Source organism: Ovis aries, chromosome 15, assembly GCF_016772045.2.
Source record: "Ovis aries strain OAR_USU_Benz2616 breed Rambouillet chromosome 15, ARS-UI_Ramb_v3.0, whole genome shotgun sequence".
NCBI classification, from domain to species: domain Eukaryota; kingdom Metazoa; phylum Chordata; class Mammalia; order Artiodactyla; family Bovidae; genus Ovis; species Ovis aries.
In genome coordinates this window covers 14,982,402-15,000,783 of record NC_056068.1, presented here as the reverse complement: position 1 = coordinate 15,000,783, position 18,382 = coordinate 14,982,402, and the positions used below count along the sequence as shown (strand labels likewise).

At 49.8% G+C, this 18,382-nt stretch overlaps 1 protein-coding gene across 1 annotated transcript in view; it reads left to right on the top strand.

Moving 5' to 3' along the window:
* Nucleotides 1-612: 612 nt before the first annotated feature.
* ENDOD1 (endonuclease domain containing 1) overlaps nucleotides 613-18,382 on the top strand; it is a 34,475-nt gene continuing 16,705 nt past the window's right edge. Inside the window, exon 1 of the mRNA XM_004016534.5 lies at nucleotides 613-980. Coding sequence (XP_004016583.3) covers nucleotides 681-980 — 300 coding nt within the window. The 5' untranslated portion in view covers nucleotides 613-680. The remainder of the gene's footprint in view (nucleotides 981-18,382) is intronic.

Genomic DNA, 18,382 nt, shown 5'->3' with positions numbered 1-18,382 from the left:
ATTCCAAGTAAACCCCGGAGCTGAACTGTCTACCTAGGTTAGGAATTTCCTACAACAGGAGATCTTAACTTGGGTGTCCCCGCTTCTGACCTGCTAAAACTTCATCTCTGAGTCATGTCCATGTGCGGGCGGATGGGAAGACTTCCACTGGGAAGGCGAGAGACTGATTTGAGTCGGATTTCACCGGGGGGCGGTCTCTGCCCATCCGCCCCAAAGACCCACAGTTGCTGTGGGCATCTCACGCCGCCTTTTGGCATCCTTGAGGATCCCTGGGGCGCGCTGTCTCCGGAGGCTTCTAGGCTCGCGCCCCGGGGACGGTCCCCGCACCCCCGGCTGAAGCCGGCCTGGCTCAGCCCTTTCCGCCGGGGCAGCACGCGTCCCGGAGCCTGTGAACTCGGACGGCAGAGTCCAGGCGGTGCCAAGTGCGGGCCCTCCGTGCGGGGGGGACGCGGCTAGCATCCCCGAACCCGCGCGCCCAGCCAGAGGCGGGCGGGCGCCGGCGTCTTGGGAGAGGCGGGCGCGAGGGGGGCGCGGCTTCGGGACGCGGGCCCGCCCCCGCCGCCGGGGCCGCCCACCCCGGCCGGCCGAGCGCGCCCCACCCGCGCCGCGCCTGGCTTCCGACTTCCCGGCTGCGAGGCTGTGCGGCCTCGCGCTCCGCCCGCCCGGCCCGCAGACGCGCCATGGGCCCCGAGCGCTGCCTGGCGCTGGGCGGCCTGCTCGCCCTGGCCGGGCTGCTGGAAGGCCGGCTGGTGCGCCGGGAGGAGGCCGGCTTCGGCGAGTGCGACCGCTTCTTCTACGCCGGGACCCCGCCCGCGGGGCCGGCGGCCGCTGCCCACGTGAGGATCTGTCAGCGTTCCGAGGGCGCCGAGCGCTTCGCCACCCTGTACAGCACCCAGCACCGCATCCCCGTGTACTCGGCGTTCCGCGCCGCGCGCCCGGCGCCCCTGGGCGCGGAGCCGCGCTGGCTGGTGGAGCCGCAGGTAAGCCAGGCGCTTCCCGAGCCGGGTGGCCGGACTGGCTTCGCGGGGCGCTTGGCAGCTCCCGCGAGCGGTCGGGAGGGGAACGGCGACCCCGGGCTTCGATGCCGGGGTCCGGAGACCCGCGTTTCCGACCTTCCCCGCCGCGCCCCCGGAATTACAGCCTGCCTAGTCCCCTGTCGACCCCTCGGGCCGGAGCTCGGCCATCTGCGAGCCTGATATGAAGCTACAAGGGTCCGAGGTTCCCGGTAGGCGGTGGCTCTACAGCGTAGACATCTGCAGTGTCTCATTCATTTCCTGAACTGTGAGGAGCGTGAGACGGTGACCCAGGAGATCAGTCGGATCTGCAGGACGCGGGGGCTGGGAGCTTACAAGTTGTTGCCACGATTCTGCGGGATGGGTGGGTAGATGAAGGCTCAGAGAGGCAGCCAAACTGGCGGAAAGATGGGGTCGGTCTTCCTTCTAGGGAAAAGCTTTTCTTCTGCAGAAGCCACCTGAGCCGGAAAAGCCTTCCCTTCTGCCCAAGACATCGAGTAAATCCCATCTGAAGTTGTGTTGGCTTGTGCCATGCGCGCAGTCGTGTCCGACTCTGCGACCCCATGGACTGTAGCCCTCCAGGCTCCTCTGTCCATGGAATTTTCCCAGACAGAAATACTGGAGTGGGTTGTCATTTCCTTCGCTAGGGGATCTTCCCGACCCAGGGATGGAACCCGCGTCACCTGTGCCGCCTGCAATGCAGGCGTATTCTTCACCTGCTGAGCTTAGGACAGTGAAATAAAGATACAGATGTTTTAGAAATGGGATGGGAGAGTTACAAGTAGTAGGCATCCATTGACTGCCTCCAGCTAATGGGAGGGACAAACCAGTTTTTCTTGACTCTTTATTTATATCTATTGATATATTATCGGATTCCCTGGTGGCTCAGACAGTAAAGCGTCTGCCCACAATGCGGGAGACCGGGGTTCGATCCCTGGGTTGGGAAGATCCCCTGGAGAAGAAAATGGCAGCCCACTCCAGTACTCTTGCCTAGAAAATTCCATGGATGGAGGAGCCTGGTGGGCTAAAGTCCAATGGTTGCCTACTGCCTCCAGCTAATGGGAGGGACAAACCAGTTTTTCTTGACTCTTTATTTGTCTCTATTGATATATCATCAGACCGCTTGGAAAATCAGGTGGTCTCTCAGGGGGTTTGTTTGAGTTCTGTCTGGTGAGAGTGACCAAACATTCCGAGAGGTCCCCAGAGGTCCTGCTGAACCTGCCTTAACACATTCTGCCCTAATCAGCTCAGCCAGCCTCTGTCTAGAAGTCTGGGTCAGGCTCCCCTTCCCAACAACCAAGGGTACTTCATCCATGGGGGGAGGGGGTAGCTGAATACGCAGTCCACCCATTTTTTTTTCTTTTAAAGAATTGGCTGACCTTGATCTTTTTTTTTTTTTTTCCAATGTTTTCATTGAAGTATAGTTGATTTACATCAGCCTGCCCCTTCTTGATGGCCACAGCTGCCCAGGACCACACCATGAGCAGGGTTTCTGTTGTTTTATTCAGAGTCCTGGGTTGTAATTTCTATCATCTCACTCAGCTATTTCTAGCTCTAAGACCTTGACCAAATCTCAGGCCATCTGCACCTCTGTCCTCTTTACCTTCTCCACATCCAGCTGATGAGCTCAGGCGTGTGAAAAAGCCTTGGTAAATTAGATACTCTAAGGCATACACTGGGGCTTCCCTGATGACTCAGATGGTAAAGAATCTGCCTGCAAGGCAGGAGACCTGGGTTCAATCCCTGGGTCGGGAAGATCCCCTGGAGAAGGGAATAGCTACCCATTGCAGTATTCTTGCCTGGAGAATTCCATGCACAGAGGAGCCTGGCAGGCTCCAGTCCATGGGTCACAAAGAGTCAGACACGACTGAGTGACTAACACTTTCACCCTTCAAGGCATGCCTTAATCCAAAGTTAGTTTGCCCCCATCTTCACCCCTAGAGCTCTCTGAGGATCCCCCAGCTCCCCATTATGCTTGTGATGGCAGGCCTGTGAAGAAAATAGATGACCTGGTCCTGTCTCCCTGAGGATCTCGTGGACTGCTTGGGGAGCCAGAACATACATGCGAGGAAGGTACCAGGATGCATGCTGAGCAAAGTTCAGTTAAACCCAGAACGCTCACATTTAGTAGTCACCCACTGTGTGCCAGGGGAACAGAGTGAGACTCCAAGATTCAAAGGCTTCCTGGGTGGGAGAGGTGGCTTTGCTTCTCATTAGAGCCTCAGTTTAAGCCTCAGTTCTCCCACTGGCTCACTGTAAACTCGGGCAGGTTGACTTGAAGGTAATAACAGGGTGAATCTGAGAATTAAGTGAATTACTCTATACAGGGTTCTCTGAGAAGTGCCTGATACATCAGCCCTAGCTGTTATTATAACATAAGCCAAACACCCTCTGTTTAAAAAGGTAAGCAAAGTCTTGTTAGATTTAATCTGTCTTGGAGATGAGAGGAGAAAGCCTTTGGGTCAGAGTGACATTTGTGCTGTGCCCAGAAGGATATTCAGAAGGGAGACAGGGATGAGGCCATTCCCAGCAGAGGGAATATGCTTAGTGGGAAGCTGTGGCTGATTCAGGGATTTGTGTGAAGGGAGTGGTCAGAGCAGCTGAACCAGTACCAGGGGGCAGCCTGTGCTCAGGCTGAAGGGGAGTGGTAGAAGGGAGGGGCTGGGAATGGAGTGATCAAGGAAGTTTGAGGGGCGGGGGGCATTTAGGCGCTTAATAAAGGAGCCCAAAGGAGCATGACTCATTCAGGAGAGAAGAAATGGACAGGATTTTCAGGGAGGCGGTGGAGACACTGGGCCCTGGGAAGTGAGGAATAGATCTGGGGGATGAAATAGGATGGGGAAGGAAGAAGGAGCCAGTGGGGTGGGAGGTTGTTGTTGTTGTTTAGTCATGAAGTTGTGTCCAACTCTTAGCAGCTCCGTGAACTAGAGCCCATTGGGGTCCTCTGTCCTTGGGATTTCCCAGGCAAGAATATTGGAGTGGGTTGCCATTCTCTTCTCCAGGGGGATCTGCCGGACCGAGGGATCGAACCTGCATCTCCTGCATTGGCAGGCAGATTCTTTACCTGCCGAGCCATCAGGGAAGCCCAGGGTTGGGGAGGGGGCAGCTTGAGAGGTAGGAGGTGCAGCAGTTCAGAAAAGCCCAGGAGGCCAGGGTCCCCTCCTGGGGAGGTAGGAGTGGTCTGGTGGTAGAGCCCAGCCAGAAGGATGCTTTCATCTGCAAGGCGGGCTTGTACTGCCCGTCCCTTCCCACCCCGGTGTCTGGCCAAGTCAGCCAGGAGCCAGCGGGTATTAAGTGGAAGGCAAGAAAGGCAAGAGGCGGGGAGAAGCTGCCAGATCACAAGGCTGGCGGGCCCTGGAGCTCACTGCAGCAAACCTGCCTCCCCGAGCCTACCTCCCCGCCAGCGTGCCTGCTGCAGAAAGATGCTCAGGGTTCAACGTGGACTTCGGCCGCTTCCAAGCCCTCTGTAACGCTGAGTCACCTAGTGCCCGTGTCACTTTTTTGTGAGGTCAGCATTACCAAGAGGCTCAGGAGACAGAAGAGGAAGAGGCAAGGACCAAAGGAACTGGGTGTTTGCCTTCGGGTGAGTCAAGCAGGGCTGTTCTGACCCTGGGGCTCCCAGAGTTCAAGGCAGCAGTTCTCAAAGCTGTCCTACAGTCTCCCTTTGGGAAAAGAAAAGAAAACCTCCTAAATCCAAGGTAATGGAAACTTAGTCACCCGTGTGCTTAGAACCTTTAGGGTGTGGGCTGCCCATTGCCTCTAGGACAAAGTTCACGCTGCAGAATGCGCGTTACAAGGCCCCCGTTCCCCAGGCTCCTGTCTGCAGCTCCAGCCTGTCTCCCACCCCTCCCCACTCCCGTGGACTGTTCTAGCATTATCCAACTGCCTGGAGGACCTCTCCTACACCATTCTGTTGGTCACGGTTGTTCCTTTGCTCACGCTCAGTCTTTCACCCTGAACACCCATCCTACACTGTCCCCATCTCACCCTTCACTGCTTCCCCTACTCCATCCTTTAAGGCTGTTTGGTGTCACCTCCTCCAGAAAGAACAGCCCACCTGAGTGAGGGCCACCTCCTGAGTTAGGCCACCCCGCAGCATTCCCTCTAATTTCTCTATTTTTGTACTTACCTCATTGTTTTATAAAGGGCTTCCTGGGTGGCTCGGGCTTCCCTTGTGGCTCAGCTGGTAAAGAATTACCTGCAGTGCAGGAGACCTGGGTTCAATCCCTGGGTTAGGAAGATCCCCTGGAGAAGGGAAAGGCTACCCACTCCAGTATTCTGGCCTGGAGAATTCCATGGACTATACAGTCCATGGGGTCTCAAAGAGTAAGACATGACTGAGGGACATTCACTTTCCCTGGTGGCTCGGTGGGAAGGAATTCACCTGCTAACGTAGCAGACACAGGTTCGATCCCTGGGTTGGGAAGATCCCTTGGAGAAGGAAATGGCAACCCACTCAGTATTCTTGCCTAGAGAATCCCATGGACAGAGGAGCCCGAGGGGCTGCAGTCCTTAGGGTTGCAAAGAGTTGGACATGGCTGAGCATGCCTGCATGCGTGCGCGTGCACACACACACACAGACACACACACAGACACACACACACACATATACATATTGCTTTATAACTACCTGCTTATGAGTTTGTCTCTCCAGTGAGCTTTTGAGAGCCGAGGGCTGCATTTTACTCATACTTGCATTTCTAATGCCTAGAACATTAGAAAGCACTCAGTAAGTTCTGGATAAAATCATGTGATGTTTGGAGGTTCAGTCAAGCAGCAGGAGGTGAGATATTCTGCTGAGCTTTCTTGGTGGAGAGCTGCCTGCTTTAGAAGCTTGCCTCCGAGCTGGCCAGCCACCACTGTTCCAAGCATATTCCCTTCACAGAGCTGGAACCTTCCTCTAAATCCACCCCACCAGTTCTAGCTCTGATGTTTGGAACTACCTCAAAAGATTTAGCTCTCTTTAACATCATCTAACTGGAGAAGGAAATGGCAACCCACTCCAGTATTCTTGCCTGGGATATCCCAGGTACAGAGAGGAGCCTGGCAGACTACAGTCGATGGGGTCCCAGTGACTGGGACAAGACTTAGCAACTAAACCACCACGACCAGGTGTCATATAACAGGGCCCCACATTTGAGGGGCCTTCTGAGGGACATAATGAGGACTTCAGAATGAAGCACAGAAGACAGAGGGGTGTTGCGGGTATTATGTAGAATGTGGTCACCTTTAAATTGAGAATGGGGAGGGGCAAGAAAGAGACGGGATAGCGTGTGTGCCTATTAGCAGGATGGAAACGATCTGAAGGGTTTGCAGTCAAAACTGAGGACTGGGTTCTGGTTTAGCACAGGGAGCCTCGACCTTTTAGCCACTCAACTTATTTCCGTTTAATGGAAGAATTTTTGGATAACGTACTAGTGATGTCTTTGCAAAGGATCTTGTCAATTTACAGTAGAAGCCAATGTATAAGATCCTGTCATTTTCTTTTTAAAACATTTTTTTTTTGACATGCAACATGTGGGATCTTAGTTCCCTGACCAGGGATCGAACCCATGCCCCTGCAGTGGGAGCCCAGAGTAACCACTGGATCAGCAGGGAAGTCCCGAAGTCCTTGTCATTTTACAAATGTGACTGTTGGAAGGAATTGGCTTTATGGTCTGCCTAAAGTTATTTAGACTTACAAAAATACTGTGAGGTAGATCTTATTCTCTTCATTGTAGATATGAGGCAACTGGCCCAGAGGGGCTCATTAACTGTTGTGCCCAAGGACACATAGCTTGGATTCAAACTCATGACTAGTTGCTCCTAGTCCGGAGCACTTTTGTTTTCCTGTGGAGATTTTTGACCTCCCGTGGTTCCACTGCTTTAGTGGTCATATGACTTTAACTCTCATCTTCCATGAAAGGTGGAAGTGTGGTTGCTCAGTTGTGTTCGACTCCTGCGACCCCGTGGACTGTAGCCCACCAGGCCCCTCTGTCCGTGGGATTGTGCAGGCAAGAATACTGGAGTGGGTAGCCATACCCTTCTCCAGGGGAACTTCCTGGCCCAGGGGTCAAACCTGGGTCTCCTGCATTGCAGGCAGATTCTTTATTGTCTTGAGCTGCCAGTGCATCTTTCACATGGGAATCTTAATTTCTACCCCACTTCTCTTTCCCCACCATCACAGGACAAGTGGGAGCACGTATGTGGCCATGTGAATGTTGTTTAGGTGTCAGTGACTCCAGAGTAAAGAAGATATTTTGGTCAGTGGCAAAAGTATTTTCCTAAAGGGCCCAGTGAAGTCACGGTTCAGATCTTAGTAAATGTACATGAACAGTCACAGCTAGAACCTCAGTTAAGTCTTTAATCTTTCATTTCCATCAGTACCTTTTTGCTTATATCTTCTGAAGCTGTTAGATGCACTGTTTTGTTTATTCTAACACCAGCCCTCTTTTTATTGTGTCAGAGAACAGATACAAAGAAGATATACACTGACATCTCTGGGTAAGGGGCTCAGCAAACGGGACATTGCTGATTCTTTCTTCCTCATTACGAAACCTGACTTTGGATCCTTGCTCTACCATTTATAAGCTGTGTAATCAAATTCTTCCAGTCCTATTTTTCTGATCTGTCCATTAAAGATAATAACAATGTTGACTTCATAAAGTAGTTATGACAAACAAGATAACACATATAAGCGTGTAGCACAGAACCTGTAATATGGTGAGGTCTTAATAGTAATGTGTACACTATTAAGGTCTTCCTCTAATGGGTGTTAGACACGCACACGCACACGAATGGAATGCTGGATTAGATAGGTAACTCCCGCAACCCTGCATGTCTGTCCTAAAACATCCACCTGTGTATCTTCTCAAATGCTTGGTATGTGTCCCACAGTCACATAATAGGTGCTCAGAAGGTATACGGTGAGAGACAGTGAATGGAAGATAGATGGATGGGTGGATGGATATAGATGATTGGAAAAATCAAAACAAAACAGAGTCCAGAGATGCCTCCACCCTCCCTGTCCTGAGCAACCAGAAGATGTATTGTCATAAAGCAAACAGTGAGCAATTGCATTCCAGGCTCCTGTGCCGAGCCCGAGGAGTGCCGGGCAGCGCCTGACTCACAGGGCTGGTTCCACAGTCAGTTGCTCACAATTTCTTCTTAGCAGGTAGTAAAAACAGGAGTCACACATTCTCCCCTTTGCTGCCTTTTTCTCCTTTTCTGGCTTTTTCTTCATCTTTGAATCTAGGGTCTCCATCGGATTCGTGGTTGCTCTCAGGAGCAAGTTAGGGTGCTTGCCCTGAACTGGCAGAACACTTGAGTGACTCTTTGTCCTGGAATTGTCCAGTGTGATGGATCTGTATACCATTCTTTCAGTCCAGAATTGAATTTGGGCAGTTTAGGGAAAGGAACTATCATTTATTAATCCCCTACTATGTGCAAGGATCTTCACAAATTAGCTCATTCATAGAACAACTCTAGGTCTTATGATCCATGGTTTGTGGTTTAGGAAACTGACGTTCAGAAGCATTAAATAGCTTATCCAAGGTTAAATTTGCCAGCTGCTTATGCTGCCTCACTCCAAAGCTCTTAGCTCTCTTTTTGCTCTGTCATGCTGCTTTCAATGACAATGTCAGTATTTTCTCTCCAGATTTTCAATGGACTGATGTGTTATTTTCATTTTACTGAATTAATCCAGTTCTTTGGATGTTGTCTGGCTGGGCTTCTAACACACTGTTCTGGAAATCTCAGTTACAATTCATGGTGATTGAATGGAGCTTGCCTTGAGGAATAAAGATTTTATTTGTTGGGTTTCAAATTCCTCTTCCTTTCAAACTGACAACTCTACAAGTGGAAATATGAGAAGATAAATACTCCCACTTGCCAGTAGTATTCATTGCCAGGGATCTGGTCTTGCTCCCAGAATTCCTGTTTGGTCAACAGTGTCTTTTCCTTCAACTGTGTATCATATCTTCTGAGTGGTCCCGTAGCCTGTTGCTTCCACAGAACTTGACACATATGTGGCAGTAATTCATTGCCTACTAACATAGCGATTTGGCCATTGAAAGGCAGGAGACATAGGAAAGAAAGCAAGTCTTCGAGTGAACCCAAAATAGAAGCACCATTTAGTATTCCAGTCATGCTTTTATTGACCCAGTGCCTGACAGACATGTGGCTCATTCAAAGGAGGTCAAATGAGGGCATTTTATATTTTTAATCAAAATTGAAAAACGAGTACTTCTCCTTTTTCACAGTGAATAGATAGACTGAACTAGGGTATGAAGACATAAATTACATGTTCCAGTTGGCTTGCACCTTCATTTTAGGGGTGATTGAATTGACCAGGAGGCATGATGGAACAGGGACCATGTGAGGAGATGGCCACTATTTATGCATCTGAAAGGCTCGGCATCCACCACAGTCTCAGAATATGCAGGAAGCACAGAGAAAGGCAAACTGGGCTTATGAACTATAGAAAGATCTTTTCTCATTATTGAATATTTCTATTGTATCTGAAACCATGGAACCCGTGATGACATCAGATGCCTCCTTCACAGGCAGGTGGGACCGTTTGGGATGGTTGATGGCCTTGCTTCTGTGCGTCACCTGACAGACTTCATCCCTCTAAGCCCTACCATCTGTACCCCGAGGTTCAAGCTGCCACCATCTTCATCCAGGCCTCTGCAAAACAGCTGCCCAACTGGCTGACCCATCCCACCTGGGTCTCCTTTAGCCTTCCTCCACCAGAAAGTCAGAGAAAGTCTTTCATAACATTCATCCTGTCTCCAGCAACCTCACTGGAAACCCTTCAAGGGGTCCCCATTTCTCGTCAGACACAGTCCTTATCGGGGTCTCCAGAGTCCTGTGTGGTCGGCCTCCCAGTCCCCTCCCAGCCTTATCTGCTGTCACACGTTGCCAGGCCTTAACCTCTGTCCGCTTTGGCTTCTTGCTGTTTTGTTTTTGTTGTTGTTTTTAATTTCTGTGTTCTCTCCCATCATAGAGACTTTGTACCTACTGGACATTTTTGTCTTCCATGATGTTCCCAACTATGTCAGCTGCTAATGAGATGCTAGTCACTCAGTCATGCCCAATTCTTTGTGACCCCATGGACTGTAGCCCGCCAGGCTCCTCTGTCCTTGGGATTCTCCAGGCAAGAATACTGGAGTGGGTTGCCATTTCCTTCTCCAGGGGAATCTTCTCACCCCAGGGATTGAACCCAGATCTCCTGCATTGCAAGCAGATTCGTTACCATCCGAGCCACCAGGGAAGCCGTCAGCTGCCAATAATACTCTCTAAAGGCACCAAACACACCTTTCTTTGCTAGTGTGGTACAAATGTACATTTATTTGTATGACTAAGTGCCCCTGACTAGACTCCGAGTTCCATGCATGCAGGATACAGGGCTGTCACGCTCACCATCCTAACACAGGGGCTGGTAACCTTTTCTGTAAAGGGCCACAGAGTAAATAGTTCAGACTTTGGGGCCATTTGGTCTCTATTGCAACTATTCAACTTGGCTTTTCTAGCACAAAGCAGCCACAGACAATGCATAAATGAGTAAGCGTGGCTATGTTCCAAGAAAAATTTATGAAACAGGTGGTGGGCTGGATTTGGCGCACAGACTGTGGCTGGCCAACTCCTGGTCTAGCACGATGCCAGCCCTGAGTATGTGCTTACTAGTCAATGTTGTTGAATATCGAGCACTAAGCAGGTACGGGTTGAGCCTTGGCAGTGAAATCTGAAAACTGTGCAGCCTTATTCCTCTTAGGGCATGGCAGCCCTAGATTGAGACGTACAGTCAATTTCCAGGAACTTTTTTAATGTGGTGCTGGTGGTGGTTCTTTATGTTAGGCCTTTTTAGGACTGAGAGACTTCACTTTCACTTTTCACTTTCATTCATTGGAAAAGGAAATGGCAACCCACTCCAGTGTTCTTGCCTGGAGAATCCCAGGGATGGTGGAGGCTGGTGGGCTGCCATCTGTGGGGTCACACAGAGTCAGACACAACTGAAGCGACTTAGCAGCAGCAGCGGGATGATAAAAGTAATCATGTGCTTCTGGGTAAAAAAAAAATTTCTGAGCATTTTGGAAGTATATAAAGAAAAAGATCCCTCTTCTAACAGATAGCCAGTCTTCATAGTCTGTGTGTATGGGTTGTGTGTATGAGTGTGTGTGTGTAACATTCCAGAAATTTCCATCACATACAGAGAGACGTGTGCACTCTCACATCCTTTCTTCTGGTCAAGCATTAGCATCCTTTTGGATTCTGTGAAGCCACGTTTAACTAGCCTCTCAAACAATCAGCACCCCCATGGAGTGGGAGAGAGAAGGGACTTTTGTTGAGCAAATTTGCACAGAAGCATAAACAGTTTGTCTCATGAAGCACTTTCATGTAATAAATATTTAGAAGGCCTGGGGACTCGAAATGCAGAGTCTATTTCATCGCCTTCTTTCACAGCTTTAAAGTCATGTATAACTGACAGATGGCCTGAAATAATGCCTTCTTTGCCCTGCTGAGTAGATGAAGTGTTATCCTCTACATTAAGAAGAGAGTGGGCCTGGGGCGACCCTGGGCTGCCTGAAGTCACAAGGCCAGTAAGGTGCAGAGCTGAAGGGATCTCGTTTCCAACCCGGTGTTCCGTCACTGCTGCCGAACAGTCTCACCTTTAGAGGAACTTGAAGCAAAGCACATTCACAAAAGCCTGGAAAGAAAAGAAAGTGAAGTCATATCCGACTCTTTGTGACCCCATGGACTTTAGCCCACCAGGCTCCTCCATCCATGGAATTTTCTAGGCAAGAGTACTGGAGTGCGCTGCCATTTCCTTCTCCAGGGGATCTTCCCAACTCAGGGTTTGAACCCCAGTCTCCTGCATTGTGGGCAGACACTTCACTGTCTGAGCCACCAGGGAATCCCACAAAAGCCTGGAGGAGAGGGCAAAGAAAGGGAAATGATTTTGCCTACTGCTGTTGCTAAGTCACTTCAGTCGTGTCCGACTCTGTGCGACCCCATGGACTGCAGCCCACCAGGCTCTTCTGTCCATGAGATTTTCCAGGCAAGGACACTGGAGTGGGTTGCCATTTCCTTCTCCATGAGGAGGATTGAGATCGGATGCAAATAAATCATTTCCTGATATGAGACCTAGAGCCAGACATCCTAGAATGCAAAGCGAAGTGAGCCTTAGGAAGCATCTCTATGAACAAAGCTAGTGGAGGTGATGGAATTCCAGTTGAGCTATTTCAAATCCTAAAAGATGATGCTGTGAAGGTGCTGCACTCAATATGCCAGCAAATTTGGAAAACTCAGTAGTGGCCACAGGACTGGAAAAGGTCAGTTTTCATTCCAATCCCAAAGAAAGGCAATACCAAAGAATGCTCAAACTACTGCACAATTGCACTCATCTCACATGCTTGCAAAGTAATGCTCAAAATTGTCCAAGCCAGGCTTCAGCAGTACGTGAACTTCCAGATGTTCAAGCTGGTTTTAGAAAAGGCAGAGGAACCAGAGATCAAATTGTCAACATCCGTTGGATCATCAAAAAAGCAAGAGTTCCAGAAAAACATCTGTTTCTGCTTAATTGACTATGCCAAAGCCTTTGACTGTGTGGATCAGAACAAACTATGGAAAATTCTTAAAGAGATGGGAATACCAGTCCATCTAACTTGCCTCCTGAGAAATCTGTATGCAGGTCAAGAAGCAACAGTTAGAACTAGACATGGAACAACAGACTGGTTCCAAATCAGGAAAGTAGTATGTCAAGGATGTGTATTGTCACCTTGCTTATTTAATTTATATGTAGAGTACATCATGAGAAATGCTGGACTGGAGGAAACACAAGCTGGAATCAAGATTGCCGGGAGAAATATCAATAACCTCAAATATGCAGATGACACCAACTTCATGGCAGAAAGTGAAGAAGAACTAAAGAGCTTCTTGATGAAAGTGAAAGAGGAGAGTCAAAATGTTGGCTTAAAATTCAACATTCAGAAAACGAAGATCATGGCATCTGGTCCCATCACTTCATGGCAAATAGATGGGGAAACACTGGAAACAGTGAGAGATTTTATTTTGGGGGGCTCCCAAATCACTGCAGATGGTGACTGCAGCCATGAAATTAAAAGACTCTTGCTCCTTGGAAGAAAAGGCATGACCAACCTATACAGCATATTAAAAATCAGAGACATTACTTTACCAACAAAGGTCCGTCTAGTCAAGGCTATGGTTTTTCCTGTAGTCATGTATGGATGTGAGAGTTGGACTGTGAAGAAGGCTGAGCACTGAAGAATTGATGCGTTTGAACTGTGGTGTTGGAGAAGACTCTTGAGAGTCCCTTGGACAGCAAGGAGATCCAACCAGTCCATCCTAAAGGAAATCTGTCCTGAATATTCACTGGAAGGAGTGATGGTGAAGCTGAAAGTCCAATACTTTGGCCACCTGATGTGAAGAACTGACTCATTTGAAAAGACCCTGATGCTAGGAAAGATTGAGGGCGGGAGGAGAAGGGGACAACAGAGGATGAGATGGTTGGATGGCATCACTGACTCAATGGACATGAGTCTGAGTGAACTCTGGGAGTTGGTGATGGACAAGGAGGCCTGGCATACTGCAGTCCATGGGGTACCAAAGAGTCGGACACGACTGAGTGACAGAATTGAACTGATGTGAGAGCAAAGGGCCCAAGGTCCCCCTCCCTCATGAACTTGAAGATAAAGATAGCACTTTGCCTGTTAGCTTTGGAGCGGGGCCATCTCATAGTTATAGTCTTGTGTGGAGACTGGCTGTGAGCCTTCCCCAGTTTTCAGATGAAGGTGACACATTATTGAGTTGACAGTGGGACCTTGCAGGCTGCAATTCTGCACCGGGGAGCTCACTGACCCAGCTAATCGCTGCTCTTGCTTTTCTGCTCTCAATATTGGAGATGGCCTTCTGCTCCTCCATTCCTGTCCCAGGCCAGTCAGAGCCTGGGAGTTTCCTCTCACTCATTTATATAATAAATGTGGTCACAGCCAATCACGGATGAAAGATTATCTTCAGTTTGTTTCCTGTGAATGAATTGGGGTGTATATGGACAATGGGGGAGACCAGGATCGGGAAGATCCCCTGGAGAAGGACATGACAACCCACTCCAGTACTCTTGCCTAGAAAATCCCATGGACGGAGGAACCTGGTAGGCTACAGTCCATGAGGTCACAAAGAATCAGACAGGACTGAGTGAGTTCACTTTCACTTTCTTTCAGTGGCAGAAACAGGCTCACCCTGTTTGTTATCTGTACCTTCATCTCTTCATTCCTGGGCAGCAGGGGGAGAATGTTAGCGTCTTGAAGGAAGAGTCCCCAGACATCAGGCTGCTGATTGATTACCCTAGTAGTGTCTTTATTATCGTTCGCATCACAACCATTTATTGAGTTTTGGGGTCTAAGCCCAGAAATAGGAGTCCATGACGTGGGCCTGGGACGAGACTTAGTCCCTGCCCTCAGGCGTCTTTTTACCTAGTGAAGAAGGTGGATCAGAGGCAAGAAATGCCCCACTGGAAGGGGCAAGGACTGGGCATATGGAGTCATTCAGAAGATGGGTTTTGTAGTGAGATGATTTGGGCTGAGTCCCAACTCTGTCCCAGTGTCACCAACTCAGTGGACATGAACTTGGGCAAAGTCCAGGAGATGGCAGGGACAGCGAGGCCTGGCGTGCTGCCATCCAGGGGGTGGCAAAGAGTCGGACATGACTGAACAACACAGCTTAACAACAACTGACTCTGTTAGTTACTGACTGGGTGACTGGATCTCAGAGAGCCCGGGTCCCCATCTGTGGCCTAGAGCTCATAAATCACCCCTACCCTATGGATGAGGGCCTCCCTGGTAGCTCAGTCAGTCAAGATCTGCCTGCAGTGCAAGAGACCAGGGTTCGATCCCTGGGTGGGGAAGATCCCCTGGAGAAGGAAATGGCAACACACTCCAGTATTCTTGCCTGGGGAATCTCATGGACAGAGGAGCCTGGCCAGTTATGAGGTCACAGAGTCAGACACGACTGAACAACTAAGACTCCCACCCTGTGGGTGAGTTAGGAAGGTTCAGGATGACTCTGCGTTGTGTCTGCATACTCAGTACACATATGTTAAGCGTGCGGGATGAATAAGGAACCTTAGCTTCCCAGACCATGCCTTCCTTGGAGACAACCGGGATGGGGGTTCCCATGTCCTTAGGTCTGACCCTGAGGTCAGACATTTCAGAAACACGTCTCTCCATGTTCCTGCTGAAATGCCTTTTCTCCCTCTGCCCTGCTTCATTGCCATCTTGCCAGTGACTGGTCTCAGCTTTTCCTCTGGGTTCAGCTTCTTCTGCTCTGTCCTCTGTATTCCTCTGCCCACTGATGCTCTCCTCTGTTGAAGAATTTAGTAGGAGTGCCTTCTCTCAGTCCCCCGGGTACCCCTCTTATCTGTTCCCAGACTTCTGCAACCAAGGCATGTCTCTTCCTTTGTGCCCAAGACTTAATCCAGGTATCTAGAAAGTTCCTGGTCTGCAAGCTCCCTGCCTTGATTCTCTAGGGTTCTCGTAAGAGTAGGACTCCCGAGGTTTCAGGCTTGTTGGTGCATGAATCACAAACTTATCCAAGCTTATGTGCGGGAAGGGTAGGACTGTCGTAAGAAATCACTGGTAAATTCACAGGTACAGGAACAGAGATACACACAGACTTCAAAGGATCCAGAGCCGGGAAACTTCTGGAAAGTCAGCGGTCCCACAGAGCCTTCAGGATCTCTCTCCCACCCTCCTCTGTCTTTTCTCTCTTAACCAGCTCTTCCATTTTCCCGTGGGTCAGCCTGGCCTTCCTGAAGGCCATCTAGCAACCTCCCCACCCTGATGATGTTGGGCTCTGAGCTTCTTGGCTCGAGAATCCAAGAAAGCCATCTGGTAGGCTGCCAGCCAGATTGGCTATCGTTTAGTTATGCCTGGTAAAGAGGTGGGCGGGAGAGGTCATGTGATGAGAAATAAGTACTAGGTTAAGTTAGACTTAAGAGTTGAGTGTGGCATGTTGGCTGACACGGTTGGCAGAGCTAGAGGTTGCCTGGGAGAGTGCCTACTTGAGGGCCCCTCGTTACTCAACACAGCCTGGCCTGTGTACCAACCATGCTCCAGAAGACCTTGAGGTGGGTGTGATCCCCTAGGACTGCATGAGTTGGGCTCTTGGGAAAGATCTTACTGAGGCTGTATCAGCCAGGGTCTGGGAAGGAAACAGACAGAACTTTCAAAGTAGTTTAAGTGCAAGAATTGAATGAAGAAACTGCAGAGAATTAAGGGAGTCAACAGGGTGGCTTGTGGCTCCCTCGTGGTAAAGAATCTGCCTGCAATTCAGGAGACCTGGGTTCAATCCCTGAGTCAGGAAGATCCCCTGGAGAAGGCAATGGCTACACACTCCAGTATCTGTGCCTGGGAAATCCCCTGGACAGATGAGCCTGGAAGGCTACAGTCTGTGGATCACAGAGTAAGACACGACTGAGCAACTAAGCATGCATGCATGTACACAAGGAAGCCGTTAAGATACGATCAAGTACCCAGGGCCTGGTTATTGCAGGAAGCTTTCACCATCCCAGGCCTATGGGGTCTGCAGGCGGCCTGGTAAGAGCTGTGACTGCAGAGAAACTCAGCTAGAGTCAGAACTGCAACAGCCAGGTGGGGAGGTTGTTGTTGTTCAGTCACTCAGTTGTGTCCAGCTCCTTGCATCCCCATGGACTGCAGCAAGCCAGGCTTCCCTGTCCTTCACTGTCTCCTGGAGTTTAGAGGGAGCAAGGGAATAAATCATGTCTTCTCTCCTCCCATTGGCTGCTCCAGTCAGAAGCCAGAGGGCAGGAGAGCACAGATGATGTGGTCCCTAGAAATCAGGTCCCTGGGACACGGTACAGGGCATGGAAGAGAGTGGAGAATGGATCTTGGAGGCCAAAGAAGAGCACCCCACACGGGAGCTGTGAGGTTAGAGCCGGGCCTGGGCCCCCAGATAGGACATAGGTAGCAGAGAGGAGTGGTGAAGGCACCCCAGCCAGTGCTGACAGGGGCCGCAGCACAGAGGTAAGCAGGGCCGCGATTCCATCCTAACCACGTAACTGACTCAGCTGGGGGACGTGAGTGTACTTTTCTGGTTGATGTATGAGAAGATTTGGCAGGAGGCATTGGAGGGGGCGGGTGGTCATGACTATGTCAGTTTGTCATTTAACCTGCAAGTACAGGATGCTCTAGAAGATGTTAGAAAGAGTAGTGAGACATGATCCAAAAAGTACAAATAGCAAAAAGAGGCTTCTCACCTCACACGTGAGTAAGGCGCAAAATCCATGTGTACCCGGTTTTGTGATCAGAACATTAGCTGCTCTGATGAGTGGAGGATCCGAATGGCCCTGTAGTACTTATTCTCTTTCTCGGCTTTACCATCCCAGCTCTTGCAATTTGAGGATAACACCTCTCACAGAGTATTAATAGGGTGTGAAAAAATCAAGCCCAGCTGGGCCACCACCAGAGCTGACCTCGTCAGCGTTTGTGTCTCAGAGTTGTCCATGGACCCCTGTCCTGGCATCAGCCTTACTGGGGGTGGTGGTTAAAAATGCAATCCTGAAACCACCAGAGGCCTTCTGAAAGCATCTCCAGTGTGGAGCCCAGAAATCTGCATTTTAAACAAGATTTAAGTTGCTTCTAATACAGGCTGAATTTTGAGAAGTATTGATTTAAGGAAACATCACTAATTTCCTATAGAAGCTGTATAGAGAGGGGCTTATTTCCATTAAAGAGCAAACGTGAATCTGATAGTGATCTCGCACAGGGATTCTCCGTTCGGAATCACCTGGAGAACTTAAAAAAAAAAAAATCCTGAACCAATCTCCAAGCACCACCCCCCACTCAAGCTTTTTGAAGCTTCCAGGTGGCGCTAGTGGTAAAGAATCTGCTTGCCAATACCGAAGATGCGGGTTTGAACTTGGGGTCACAGGATCCTCTGGAGACAGAGGTGGAAATGGCAACCCACTCCAGTCTTCTTGCCTGGGAAGTCCCATGGGCAGAGGAGCCTGGTGGGCTACAGTCCTTGGGATTGAAAGGAGCACACACACAGGTGATTCTAAGAACCTCTGATCTTGTCTGCACATCGAAGGTGGAAAAAATGAGAAATGGGGATGTCTCAATTTAACTGACTTTTCTGAATTCTGTAGCACATAGTCAAATGCTAAAAATAATTGCGCTGGAAAAGAAAGCAACAGTGGAGTGGAAAACTGGCTTCATCGAGTAAGGAGGAATAGGACCAGGGGTGTTGTAATCTGAGAAGGTACCACAGGTCTAGAGAGGCCTTAAAGGCGCAGGGGGCTGTCTCAGGCTCCCAGGGAAGGGGTGGGAGACGTCCCACGGGAGTTTCCCTCA